Raw genomic sequence first — 13,465 nt, forward strand, 5'->3', positions numbered from 1 at the left:
GCCGGCCTCACAGGCCTCGCCGGCCTCACAGGCCTCGCCGGCCTCACCCGCCCACCCCTTTACAGACCTGCCTTAAGACGCAGTCCAGCAGAGCAGGTGCGGAGGAGGATGAACAGAAAGGCCGGTTTCTTTTTCTCTAGAAAGAAACCAAACGCTTTTTGCTGAAAAAAACGAAACAAAAATGCCAACGCTTGAGGACAACAAAAACCCACCACCGCCGCCTAAGATGGCGCTGCCGCCCTCTGAGGCCAGGCGGGAATGCCCGAGAATGCTGAGGAGGCACGCATGCGCACCCTTGCCTGCCCCGCCCCCTGCCCCGCCCCCTGCCCCACCTCCGGGAAGCTACCAAGAGGCCAGGCGGGATGCGGGAAGGAAAGAAATTCCCATTGGCTTAATCTTTTAGAACAAAAGATATTTTAGAACAAATCATATCAAAAACATTTTGATTATGAATGATTAATAATTTAGGATCATTGGAAACTGTTGATATTCATGGCTTGATTTAAAACAAAAAAAAAAACTTTGGAATAAGGTGAGGACAGTGACGCATGCTGTAATCCCGGCTATGCTAAGGGTCCAAGATGAGAAGATCTTAGGTTCGATGCAAATCTCTACAAGTTCCTGAGACTCTAGACCATGACTTAAACATAAAATTTAGAAAATGCTTTATAATTTCAACAGTCGAGAAGCAAAAGCAAAAGAATGGGAAGTTTAAGGCCAATCTGGGCTACATTTTCAATCTAGACCCTGTCTTCAACCCGGGCCACGTGGATACCTGGCAGCAGCAAAAACATTTGCTTAGTAACCTGAGTTCAGTCCCAGTCCCTGAGGCCCATATGTGGAAATGGAGCACTTAGAGAAGTTGTCCTCCAACTTCTACAGGTGTATTCATTTAAACATGCTCCCAACATGCACAATAAATGTAATAATAAATATAATCATGATAATTATTTTTTTAGAACTGATAATATAGCTGTGTGATAGATCACTTTCCCAGCACATATAGAATATTAGGTTTGATTCCACCTATCAGAAAAAAATGTGTTAAAAAATGGGAGAAGGAACATCAAAACCCCTTCATCCTACCTCACTCAATCATAAAGTTGGTGTTGTTTCTTCAATCCTTGTCTACCTAAGGCTGTTGTTTGTGTGAAAAGAGTAATTTTTCTACAATTTATGACAAAAGATTTTGTCATTTACAATAGGATAGCGAATACTGTTAGGAATATAAGAGGAGTATAAAAAAGAAAGCTATATTCTGACAAAAACTTAATTTATTTTTTATTTTTACTTTTTTTTTTTTAGCCAGAGTTGAGGCAAAGTGATATGTATCCTTTATCTCAGCACTTGGAAAGTAGAGGCAAGAGGATAAGGAATTCAATGTCAACCTGGTCTATGAGACCCCTGTCTAAAACAAATAAAATAAACCTCTGTAGGTAGGTAGGTAGATAATAAAAGGTATATTGGAACAATGAAAAATGTGTTAAAGAAACTTACATGGATAGGTTTAAGACAGTCTGAAATAGTAGGACACATAGATATACCATCAGCCTTATTATCCAAGGAGGAAAATGGAAGATGATAATCTCTTTCTCTAAATTCTTAAATGTTTTGGTTATTAGAGCCCTTCTAGTAGCAGATAAATGCACCTGACTCTCTCTGTGTAGAAAACTGCCCATAAACCTACCACTGTTTGTGAAATTTTTCAATTGGCTAAGCCTTGGGTATAAAAGATAAACAAAAATTTCCTCAGCTATGATAGGAATATTACCACTAACCATTGAAAAAAACATTTATAAAGTAAATAAAAAGATTAGGACCTGAAATAAAGATTACATGATTCATTTGAAATCAATGCAAAATATATGTATGTGTATTCTTTTGACTGCAGTGTGATGAGATACTTTTGTAATGCTAGCACTCAGGAGGTAAGGCAGGAAGCAGAAAGTCTGAGCACCTGTTTAAGATCAGCCTGGGCCTCTGTAAAATCCTGCCTAAAGAAAGAAAGGAGAAGACCCTCTTGGTAGTACAAGCCTATAATCCCAGAACTCTGAGGTGGAGGCAGGAGGATTAGGAATCATACACAACAACATAGGAATTTAATGTCAGCCTGGAATATATATCATCCTGTCTTTAAATTGATCTAATGTGTGGCTGTTGGGCAGTGGGAAGGCAAATATAGGGATAAAGTGTGTGGTGATATCTCTTGGTTCTCAGATCTAATACTTTATTTCTCCTATTTTCAGATACTCTCTTGACTTACTGGAATAAAGTGTCTCCCCAGGAGCTCATAAATATTCTCGTACTTCTAGAGTAAGTTTCCCAGCATATATAGAATATTAGGTTTGATCCCAGTATCAGAAAAAAAGATATTTTCCTAAACAGTCCACTTACTTGAAAAAAAAGTTGGTTGAAAGAAATTTGATATTACTGGGTTTTTTTTCTGTTTTATTATAGAAAATTAAATTATTTTTAATAAGCTAGAGTCTAGCATTCTTTACCCAGTGATAAAAGGAAGGAGGTAGAATACTTGTGATCCCATAGAAAAACTCTTATCTAGTAATAGACTCTTACAGGTGAGTGGGAATATTACTATGACCTTAAAAACTAGGAAACTAGAATGGTATCAGCTGGCTTGTACCATTCCTTTGAACCAGATACTGGGTTAATGCACAGCTAAAATATAGACATTGAAGTCTTAGAATTGAGTAATTCTAAATACTCACTTTAGGAACAGACAGATGTATCTGTATGGATTTATATAGAAATACGCATCTACCTGTATTTTAAAACAATTAGAGAAACCAACTATGGTGAATGAAAGGTGGCATATGCTATGCTCCTATGTTATCATCATCAAAAGCTAAAAGGAAAATTATGCACAGGATGAAATGTAAGATTTTTTCATAAATAATGTATTTGCATTATAGATAGGATCGATATCCTCATATAAAATACATAGAGGATAACCAATACACTTCCAGTTGATACAACTTTTTTTTAAAAATTATAGAAAATATCTGCTGAGTAGCAGTTAAGATTTCAAGGGGATTCTCCTGAATATGTATTTCGTAGACTTTTAGTTATATTACAAAATAATGGGATTTTCATTAGAGCATCTTCTTGCAAATCATTTCTATGGATCCTCTCTTGCCCCATCCTTTAAACCCTTCCCTCTCCCGCTGACCCCATTTCTCCATTAGCCTCATTTCCCCTTCCACATAACCTGTCTTCTATTCCATTTTGTTCCTTTTTCCCTTTCACTAACCCTCCCTGAAGTCCTCTTTTTTTTTATGGTCCTCTTTTTAATTATATGATCACCCCCAGCTGTAGTAAATACTGCAAATATGCTGGGAAATATTTACCAGTGAAGACAAGTGATGGTGAAAATTTGCTTGAAAAGAGACAAGATGAATGGGAGGAGAGAGGAAAGATTAGCTTGTTTTTCATGGAACTGAAACAAGACTGTGACAGCTAGTGAAGCTGGAAAATAATGAACATATTCGGATTTAGATATTATTTTTCCTATTTTATGTATTTATGATTATTAATAATATAGAACATTTTAATACCTCTGTACAAAATACAACATTTCCCTCTATTTTTTATAATTAAGGAACATGATTTGGTCTTAGTAACGACTAGAGACCTTTGCTATAGTATGATACAGTGCACAAAACATGATTTACATAGGCAATTTTTTTCTAACCTATCATTACATTTGTATCTAAAGACAGGGCACTTTTAATGCTAGTATAACTATAGCAAATATAAGTGGAAAGGTAGGGTGTGGCAAGCCTATAAGTAGTTATCTGTGGAAATGAATGTTATTGTAATATCATTTGAGTAAACTGATCATGGAACATCTGACCCTCTACTTATTACTTGTCAAATTGCACCATGTAGCTGTATATTACTAATATGTTGTTTTTCTCCTTCCTAGAGTATGTTTGTTTCACTTCCGATATATGGGGAAAAGAAACATAGCAAGGTAATTCCTGTGGTACTACACAGCATTCCATTTCTTCATTCTTTTCCAACAAAGAGCAATCCCATCGGTGGCATGTAAAACCTAAGTTATTGACTTTAGGTTAACGCGAAGGCAGCTGTGATTTATTCAGCGTATCCCAATTCCAAGTTAAAACTAATGTGAACAAATACTATGTTCTCAAAGAGGTAATGACTAGAGTAATAGAGAAGGTTTCTACCTTCTGAGATCTCCCTAAACTTTGAGCAGGTATTTGTGTTTCCTGGAGGACTTAAGGGCCAAATATAAGGGTGGGCAGAATATCAAAAGGTGGCTGTAAAATGTGTCACTTTTGCTTGTAGTCTGTTAACATCCCAAGTACTAAGGTAAATAGAAACCCTCAACAGTAATTAGGACACACTTTATATATTATCTATTTATTCTTTTACCTCTTAAATCTGTATGAATAAATGTTTGAGGGACTCCAGGGCATAGCTCCGTGATAGAACATTTGTTTAGCATGGAGAAGGCCCTGGATTCAATTCCCAAAACCACACCACACCACACCACACACACACACACACACACACACACACACACACACACACAAGGAAAGAAGACGGAAAATATATTTGTTCTGGGAATATGGCTCAGCAGCTGAGTACTTTCATAGCATATGTGAAGCCCCGGGTTAAATCCCCAACACTAGAAAAAAACAATCAGGAATGTCTCAGATCTCAAGGCAAATGGCCAAAGGCAAAGAAAGTCTTGCTTAGTTCAATTATGAGTGTATCTCTGTGTGTATGAATTAGAACTGCTAATTAAAGGAATTCAAATATAGTCTTTTAAAAAATTGTGTGCATGTTTGGACATGTGCATGCTGTGGCAAATGTGTTAAGGTCAGAGGACAGCTTGTGGAATGAGTTCTCTCCTTCCACCATGTATGTCCCAGGGATCCGAGTCAGGTTGTTAGGCATGGTGGCAAGGACCTTTAACCACTGAGCCATGTCTCCAGCACCAAATAGTTTATTTTTAAAAGTTAAAATCCATAGCAGTTTCTTTCTTTTCTTTGTTTTGTTTGGGTTTGGGTTTTGGCCCCAGGATCTCATGGAGCCCCAGTTTGCATTGAACTTGCTCTGTCTCCAACGAGGACCTTGAACTTCTCATCTTGCCTCGGCTTCTCAAAGGCTGGGATTATAAGACGTGTAAGCACACCCTGCCAAGCTGAGTTCCACAGACTGAAGCCTTTGCATGTGATTTATTGCTGTATCTCTGGAACAGCCTAGTAATAAATCTCAAGTGATAATACGTTCCAGTGTCTACCTTCATTCCCTGTGACTGTGAGCTGCTCTGATCTTTAGCACCATAGACCTTAGCATTGCAGATTTTGTTACTCTGACCTCATGGTTAGAAGAGGACAAACTTCTCCTTCCCAAGTTTACACATGACACAGCTGTAAGTGATCCAGAAAGAAACTGGATTGATACTCATTCTTCAATATCTGATGCCAGCCCCTTCCCATTTCAGCATCTGTCTTCTTGCTTCTCCTTCCTCACTTCCTGCAAAAACCCTGAATATTATTAGAGTGTTGTCTACTTAGCCCCAATGTTTTTGAGGATAGAAGGCCCTTTCTAAATGTGTTAGCTAATAGTATACACTCTTTTAAAGACCCATTAAAACGTTGTACAATTTAGGGGCTGGAGAGATGGCTCATCCTTTCTAATATACCTCATTTAATCCAAGCAAGAGTTGATAGAATCTTTGAGCAGCATATTATATTTATCTGGAAACACATCAACTAAAATCATATTTTAGTTTAAAAGAAAAAAACAATGATGTATATTATTGGAGCACTTCAGTTTTTGTTGTTATTGTATTTTGTTTGTTTGTTTGTTTGTTTGTTCTGTTTTGTTTTATTGGTGGGGGTTTGAGACAGGGTCTCAATATGTAGCCCTGACTGTCCTGGAACTCACAATCTAGAACAGACTGGCCTCAAACTCACAGAGATCCACCTGCTACTGCCTCCCAAGTACCAGGATTAAAAGAATATACCATCACTGCCAGGCTTTACTTCAGTTAATGATTTAAACTTTTATTTTAGGGTGCATGATGCCTGGCTGTCCAAACACTTTGGAATAGATAGAAAATCACAAACTATGCCAGCAATTCGGAACAGATCAGGGGTGATGCAGGCTCGGCTTCAGCATCTTAGCAGCTTAGAAAGCTCATTCACACTTAATCACAGTAAGTAATCTTGGGTCGGAGGCGTATCAAGTAGTCTGGTAATGCTATTTAATCTTTACTTTTTAATTTAATGTGTATGTATGTGTGGTGTGTATATAGACATGAGCATTATGTGGGTGCAAGTGTATGTGTGTGGTATGGCTGTCAAAATTTATTTTAATTGTTTAAGATTTATTTATTTTATTTAATGTTTATTAATGTTTAACATGAATCTATGTATGTGCACCATGTTTGCCTGATACCTGTGAAGGCCAGAAGAGGGCGCTTGATCACCAAAACTGGAGTTACAGATGAGTGTGAATCACAGTGTGGGTGCTGGGACTTGAATCCAGGTCCTCTGGAAGAGCAATAAGTGTTCTTAACTAGTGAGCCATCTCTTTAGCTCCATTAAATTTTAATAGAAAGTATTAATGTCCTAATGAAATAGCATATAAAATATTCAATTAGAGTTACTATTGTTCATATAATGACTAATGACATATATGTCCTGTGCTGACTACAGAAATGAATCAACTCTAGCTGGGCTTAGTAGTTCAGGGCTGTAATTCCAGCTACAAAGGAGGGTGAGGCAGAAAGTTCACAAGTTCAAGGCCATCCTGAGCAAATTTCATCTTCTCTAATACAATAAAAAGCTAAAAAATAAAATACTGGGGACCTAGCTCACTGCTAGAGTGTATGCTTGCCTAGAATGTATGAGAACTTATTTTCAATCCCTAGTAGCACCAAATAATAATAATGAGCTCTAAATCTTAGTTGCTGAAGATATATTTAAATAGGATAAAGCATTGAGAAGGCATCTAGGATAAGAGAAATCTTGCCTAACTGGGGCCATTAGGGGATTAGATAAAGGGAAAGTACCCTCTGACAGCAAATATTAATTTAAAAAAAAAAAAGAAACCTCAGAGGAAGAACACTTTCATTTTCATGCAGGAATCCAAAGGTCACAGGAAAAGAGGCCAAGAAAACTGGCTTTGTGAAACTCAATTATAATAATAATAAATGTCTTACATAGACCTTGAGCTAAAAGACTCAGGATGCAATTTTTTTTATTGTCCATTAATCTTTTTTTTTACAGTCCAGTCGTTATCCCCTTATGGTCTGCCCTCTGGCTGTTCCTCCTCCCATACCTCCTCCCAACCTCTTGTCTCCAAGAGGATGTCCCCACCCCCCAACCCCCACCCCACCAGCCCTCTCCACTTCCTGGGGCTTCCAGTCTCTTGAGGGTTAGGTGCATCTTCTCTGAGTCCAGACCAGGCAGTCCTCTGCTGTATGTGTTGGGGGCCTCCTATCAAATGGTGTATGCTGCCTGGTTGTTGGCTCAGTGAGGACACAAATTTTTAAAGTTTCTACTTGTTGTAAAGTCCAACAAACCTGCTTCCATTGGCCCATAAATAGCCTGGAATTTAGAAATAAGTCTCCTGTCACTGGCAGAATTGAAGACACCTGACTGTAGGATGCTGAATGTGTGTGACTTTGTCATTTTTTCACCCATGTTAGTATCAGAGCTGAAGATGCCTCCCACATGATTTCCTAATTGCATCACCATAGCTCATTACTGAGATCATATCACCAAAGAAGGGTACAGCTAAATACATGTTGCAGGAAAAAAAATAAGGTTACCAGAAGTGATTAAGGCAGATCATGGCTCTCAGTAAGGCATTAGTGCAGTGAAGCTCGTTAGGTCTGGTGGTGTGAGATCCTTCTAAGAAGGCAAGACTGTCTTACTGTGGCTTTGGGAGGAAGTTATTTGGTGGTGTTAACATAAATCTGTGTTGAGCATGGTTTAATATGCTTCTCTTACCTTAGGTTCTGCAACGACGGAAGCAGACATTTTCCACCAGGCACTTCTGGAAGGCAATACTGCTACTGAAGTGTCTCTGACAGTACTAGACACCATCTCCTTTTTCACTCAGTGCTTCAAGGTAAAGATGAGTTTGAAATCAACCTGTGTCAATTGCAAGAAAGAAAAAAAACTGAAATAGCTAGCTAGTTTGAGGCACAATAGTTCAGTTTGAAATAACCTGGCAGGGGCGGTGAGAAAACACTGGTACAAGCCAAGTTTGACTAGCTATGGTATAACCTTGGGAAATCACTGAAACTCAGTCATCCATAAAGTGAAGTGTTCCTACTAAAATGGCCTTAATCCCCCTATGCCTCTTAAATTCTGTTGTGTTATATTATTTGTCTTGAGATTCGGTTTTCTGCCAGGTATAGTGACATGTGACTCTAATATCAGCACTTGGGCAACAGAGGCAGGAAGGGTAGCCTAATCTGTATAATAAGTTCCAGGTCGGCAAAGGCTCTGGAGACAAAGATAGGAGGTTGGGGGAGAAAGAAGTGGGGGAAGGAAAGAAGGGAGGGGGTGTTTTCTTTCATGTTTTTATTAAAATAACTACTAACTTTTACTTGAAATCATGAGAGAATCAGTTAGCCGAAATACCCATTATAACAAGATATCTTGTAAGGACAATGTCCAAGTTTTTCTCAGATGTTTTTTCTCTCAACCTAAATCATCTTTTTTTTTTTTTTTTGATTTGTAAAAGAAAGTCAGTTAGCTTGCATGCTTGGTAGAAGGGTAAAAGAAAACAGTCGATGCGAGAGTGCTTTGAAAGTAAAATCTGTGTGAGCATAATGTAAGATAGCATAATATTAGAACCTAAAAGAGGGAAACACACTTCCTGCTTCTCTTTAATTACACATAATTTGGGACTGTTTTTGCTTTTGTTCATTTGTTTGCTTATTTGTTTGTTTTGCCTTTTCCCCTTTCTTACATAATATAATCAATTGCCTTAGGCTTCCAGATAGACTAAGGAAACATGCCCCAATGCTTCTCAAAAACATTGTATAAAGGAGAATCGAATAACATACTGATAAGTTGTAGTAGGTGATCTTACAAAATATTAGGTTTTGTTTTAATTAAAATAACACACACATCTATTTTTCATCCTGTCAGTAGATAGGACATCTGAGTCTCATGACTAGACTTCCATTCCTCCCTGCTTTTCTGATACCTTTTATTTATTTGATAGATTATTTGTGTATTTCTTAGTAAAAGTCAAGTCCTCTCATAAGCACTTTGTAAATATTAACTTATTATTTTTGGTGCTAGGGATTGAACCATATCCTCATGCATACAAAGCACATATTGTGTCACTGTGTTACCTTCCCCTTTTCTTTTGAACGCTGGGGTAATAAAGGGAGGTAATGCCTGAAGAGGACATGTGATCTTTATGATGTTACAAAACTGCTCTGAAGTTGGATTGTGATAGTTCAGTTCTGGTGCCAAATTAGTAAAAGTAACTGAATTGTACTCTTAAAACTGATGGCATTTTGGTAACACAGATTATATCCCCATAACCTAAATACAAATACTGAATTAACTTTTAATCCTCATAACAGCCTTACATATATAAACTTATCATTCTCCTAAAAATAAGGAGCCTCAGGCTCTCAGGGAAGTTCTCATTGCACAGCTTGTTGGTGACAGGATCAAACGTCATAGCTATGCCAATCATAATGGAAGTCCATGGTTCTAAGTACTGGCCACCAGTGGGCCTATAACTGTTTTGTCTAGCTTTGTGTAGTGGGCAGAAACTAACCTGCTTAGTTTCTTGAGACTCAAAAAAGGGAGAACTAGAAAAGTTAACCAATGTTTTGATTTTATATAATTCGAGGTGTGTGTGTGTGTTTGTGTGTGTGTGTATACATATGTATGCTGCGTATGAATATGTGCATTCATGTGTATGAATGCAGGCCCAGGTGTGGAGGTCAAGGATCTCACTGGGTATCAGTACTTGCCTTGTTTGACACGAGGTCTCTGTTGTTTTTCCACTGTGTATTCCAGGCTGGCTGGCACGTAAGCATCCAGAAATTCTGTCTCTGCCTCCTGTCTCTCACTAGGATTCCAGATGCTTCTGCTTCTGTGTATGGATTTTACATGGTTTGTGGGAATTTGAACTAAGTTCCACATGCTTTCTTTCATGCCAATCACTTTTACCCCCAGAGCCATCTCTCCAGCCCTGCTGTTTTTCTTTTTTGTTTTTTTTTCCAATTTTTTTTTTTTTTGCAGTGTTGGGAATTGAACTTGGGACCTCCCGGGGAGGCCTTCACATAGCAGACAGACATTTTCCCACTGAACTATACACTGTAGCCCCTTGGTAATTTATTTGAAAGCAAATTTCATGAACCAACTGGTATCTCTGTACAACTGTACTGTTTACTGTTTTTTTTAGTGCCCAGTTACAAGAGGCATTTAAACAGTCAGTTACGGTATCTGTTCTCATGGTATCATGAGGTATTATGAAGGATTCAATTTGTCACCACTGCATAAATACATCTTACACAAAATAGATTTCTAAAAGTAAATAAGATAATAGACTTTTTAAAAGGTTTGGTATTTCTCCTGATTATTGCTCTCCCAGAGAAATACAAAGGCCGGTGGCCTTGTATTTGTTTTTAAATTTCCAAATGTGTAAGTTAAAAAAAAAATTCCTCCCAGCCAGTCGTGACTGGATATATGCATAATCCCAGCAAAAGGATTGTGACTTTGAGCCAGACTGGCCTTTATATGTAGCAAGTTCTAGATCCCACTGAGCTGCAGAGAGAGAATTTCAAGAAGAAGAAAAAAAAAGAAAAAGAAGAAGACAGAAAGGGAGGAGGGATGGAAGGTGAAATATTTTTTCCCATACTCATTTTCAATTTTGATGTTCTCTATTGAAAGAGTAACTGTTTAGCTATTTTTTTTTTTTTTTTTTGGTATTTCGAGACAGGGTTTCTCTGTATAGCCCTGGCTGTCCTGGAACTCACTCTGTAGACCAGGCTGGCCTCGAACTCAGAAATCCGCCTGCCTCTGCCTCCCAAGTGCTGGGATTAAAGGCATGCGCCACCACCGCCCGGCCCTGTTTAGCTATTTTAAATGCTAGAGTTTCAATAGTCTAGATATAGCTTGTATGGTGTTTTGAGATATCCCATTCAAGTTGAAGATCACATGAATATTCTCAAATAAAATACTGAAAATATTGTAAAAACTTCCAAAGTCTTAACAGCATTTTCATAAGCAGATATTGATGACGTAGTAGAATCAGTTCTTTTATATGTGGGGGGGGGGGAGGAGGGGACAACTAAAGGCTTCTAAAATGTTTTTAATTCGTGTTTTATAGAGCCAACTTTTAAATAATGATGGTCACAACCCACTAATGAAAAAAGTATTTGATATTCACCTTGCTTTTCTTAAAAATGGACAATCTGAAGTGTCACTGAAGCATGTCTTTGCCTCACTGAGATCTTTCATCAGTAAGGTAAGAAGGACGTGAAAGTACGAGGAGCTCAAGGGAAGATAGAGGACTGGGAATCATTGTGCTGACATCTACCTCAGCCTTTGTAAATACGAACACACCATAGCAAAATCAGTGTAGAGGAGCAGGCAAATAATCCTATAAAATGAGAACAAGCTTTCCCTTTTACCATCATACCTTCGCATATTCAGTAGGTCCTTTTCAGGGGTCTCCCTCTCTGTCCTAGTTAGCATTTCTGTTGCTGCAATAAAACACAATGATCAAAAAGCGTGTTGAGGAGGAAGGATTTATTCAGCTTACACTTCCACATTGCTGTTCATTATTAAAGGAAGTCAAATAGGGCAGGATCCTGAAGATAGGAGCTGATGCAGAGGCGTGGAAGGGTGCTGCTTACTGGATTGCTCCTCACAGCTTGCTCAGCCTGCTTTATAGTAGAACCCAGGACCACCAACCCAGGGATGGCTCCACTCACAATGGCTTGGGCTCTACCTCATCAATCACGTCTTAAGAAAATGCCTTACAGCTGGACTTAATTTATTTTATTTTATTTTATTCACATCCCTATTGCAGTTTTCCCTCCCTCCTCTCCTCTAAGTTCCTCCCCCAATCCCCTCTCCATGCCACTTCCTGTATGCTTCTGTATCTCTTCAAAAAAGGGCAGGCGTCCCATGAATATCAACCAGCCATGGCATATCAAGTTGTAGTAAGACTAGGCACTTCCTCTCCTATTAACACTAGAGGAGGAAGCCCAGTAGGGGGAAAGGGTTTTAAAGGCAGGCAACAGAGTCGGAGACAGCTCCTATCCCCACTGGTAGGAGTCCCACCAGAAAATCAAGGTACACAACTGTTACATATCTGCAGAGGGCCTAGGTCAGTCTCAGGCAAATTCCCTGGTTGACAGTTCAATTTCAGTGACCCCCTATGGACTCAGGTTAGTTGATTCTATGGGTTTTCTTGGGTGCCCTTGACCCCTCTGTACAGCCAGATCTTATGAAAGCACTTTCTCAACTAAGATTTCCTCTTTCAGATAATTCTAGTTTGTATGTCAGATTGGCAAAAGACTAACCTGTACACTCTTCCTCTGAAGCTTCTTTCTCTCTCAAGATTCAACCCAGGACTCCACATTCCTAGCCCCAATGTCATTTTAAAATCACCAACTTCACCAATTTTTCTTTATCTTTCTTATCATATGATAAGACTAACACACCACCACGAGGACTAAAGAAGCACCAGTCTTGCTTGTTTTAAAAAAATGCATGTAAGTCCGTTGAAAGCAGAAACTAACTTTTAGAACCCTGGGGTCTTATATAATGTCTTGTTAATGAACCATAAGCAGCCAGTACATGATCAAAGAAACAAGCCCTACCTTTCATTGTATATAAAACAGAAACTGGGTAAATGTGAAGCTTTAAAAGTTTTCTATTCTTTAATATAGTTTAAGAATAAAGGAATCTATGGAGAAGTAAGTTCTGTACGAGCACGACAGGATAAATGAATGGAAATACATTTAGAAAATATTCATTTAACAGTTACTAGGTAGGTAGTTATTGCATGTAATCCTAAGGGCTTATTGTGCAATATATGAAAACATACACATAACGATGCATACATGCTGTACCTTATCAAAGTTTCCCTTGAGTAGTAGTAGGTGGAGGAGTTAGTATGGACTTAGGAGATAGAACTGAAAGTATAAATGGCAAGTAGAACAGTGTGTCATCACCTTAAGAGCTAGACTTCATCTTTTAGGAAACAGGCAGGCATGCAAATGTTTTGAGCAGGGAAGTAACACAATGTGTATTAAAAGGGAAAGTAAATCTCTCTAAAATTACACATTGGCTGAGAAGCAGAGGCAGGCAGATGTTTGTGAATTCACAACCAGCCTGGGCTGTGTAGCAAGTTCCAGGCCAGCCAGAGCTTTAGAGATACCTGGTAAAGCACAAAGGGGTAAATAGGAGGAGGG

The 13,465-nt window shown here is 38.5% G+C and overlaps 1 protein-coding gene across 1 annotated transcript in view; it reads left to right on the forward strand.

Moving 5' to 3' along the window:
* The window catches only part of Dock11 (dedicator of cytokinesis 11), a 177,430-nt gene that overhangs the window by 128,501 nt on the left and 35,464 nt on the right, over positions 1-13,465 (forward strand). Inside the window, exons 36-40 of the mRNA XM_028773169.1 lie at positions 2,247-2,313; positions 3,944-3,991; positions 6,069-6,211; positions 8,018-8,133; positions 11,371-11,508. Coding sequence (XP_028629002.1) covers positions 2,247-2,313; positions 3,944-3,991; positions 6,069-6,211; positions 8,018-8,133; positions 11,371-11,508 — 512 coding nt within the window. The remainder of the gene's footprint in view (positions 1-2,246; positions 2,314-3,943; positions 3,992-6,068; positions 6,212-8,017; positions 8,134-11,370; positions 11,509-13,465) is intronic.

Source organism: Grammomys surdaster, unplaced genomic scaffold (genome assembly GCF_004785775.1).
Source record: "Grammomys surdaster isolate TR1022 unplaced genomic scaffold, NIH_TR_1.0 222, whole genome shotgun sequence".
Classification (NCBI taxonomy): Eukaryota; Metazoa; Chordata; class Mammalia; order Rodentia; family Muridae; genus Grammomys; species Grammomys surdaster.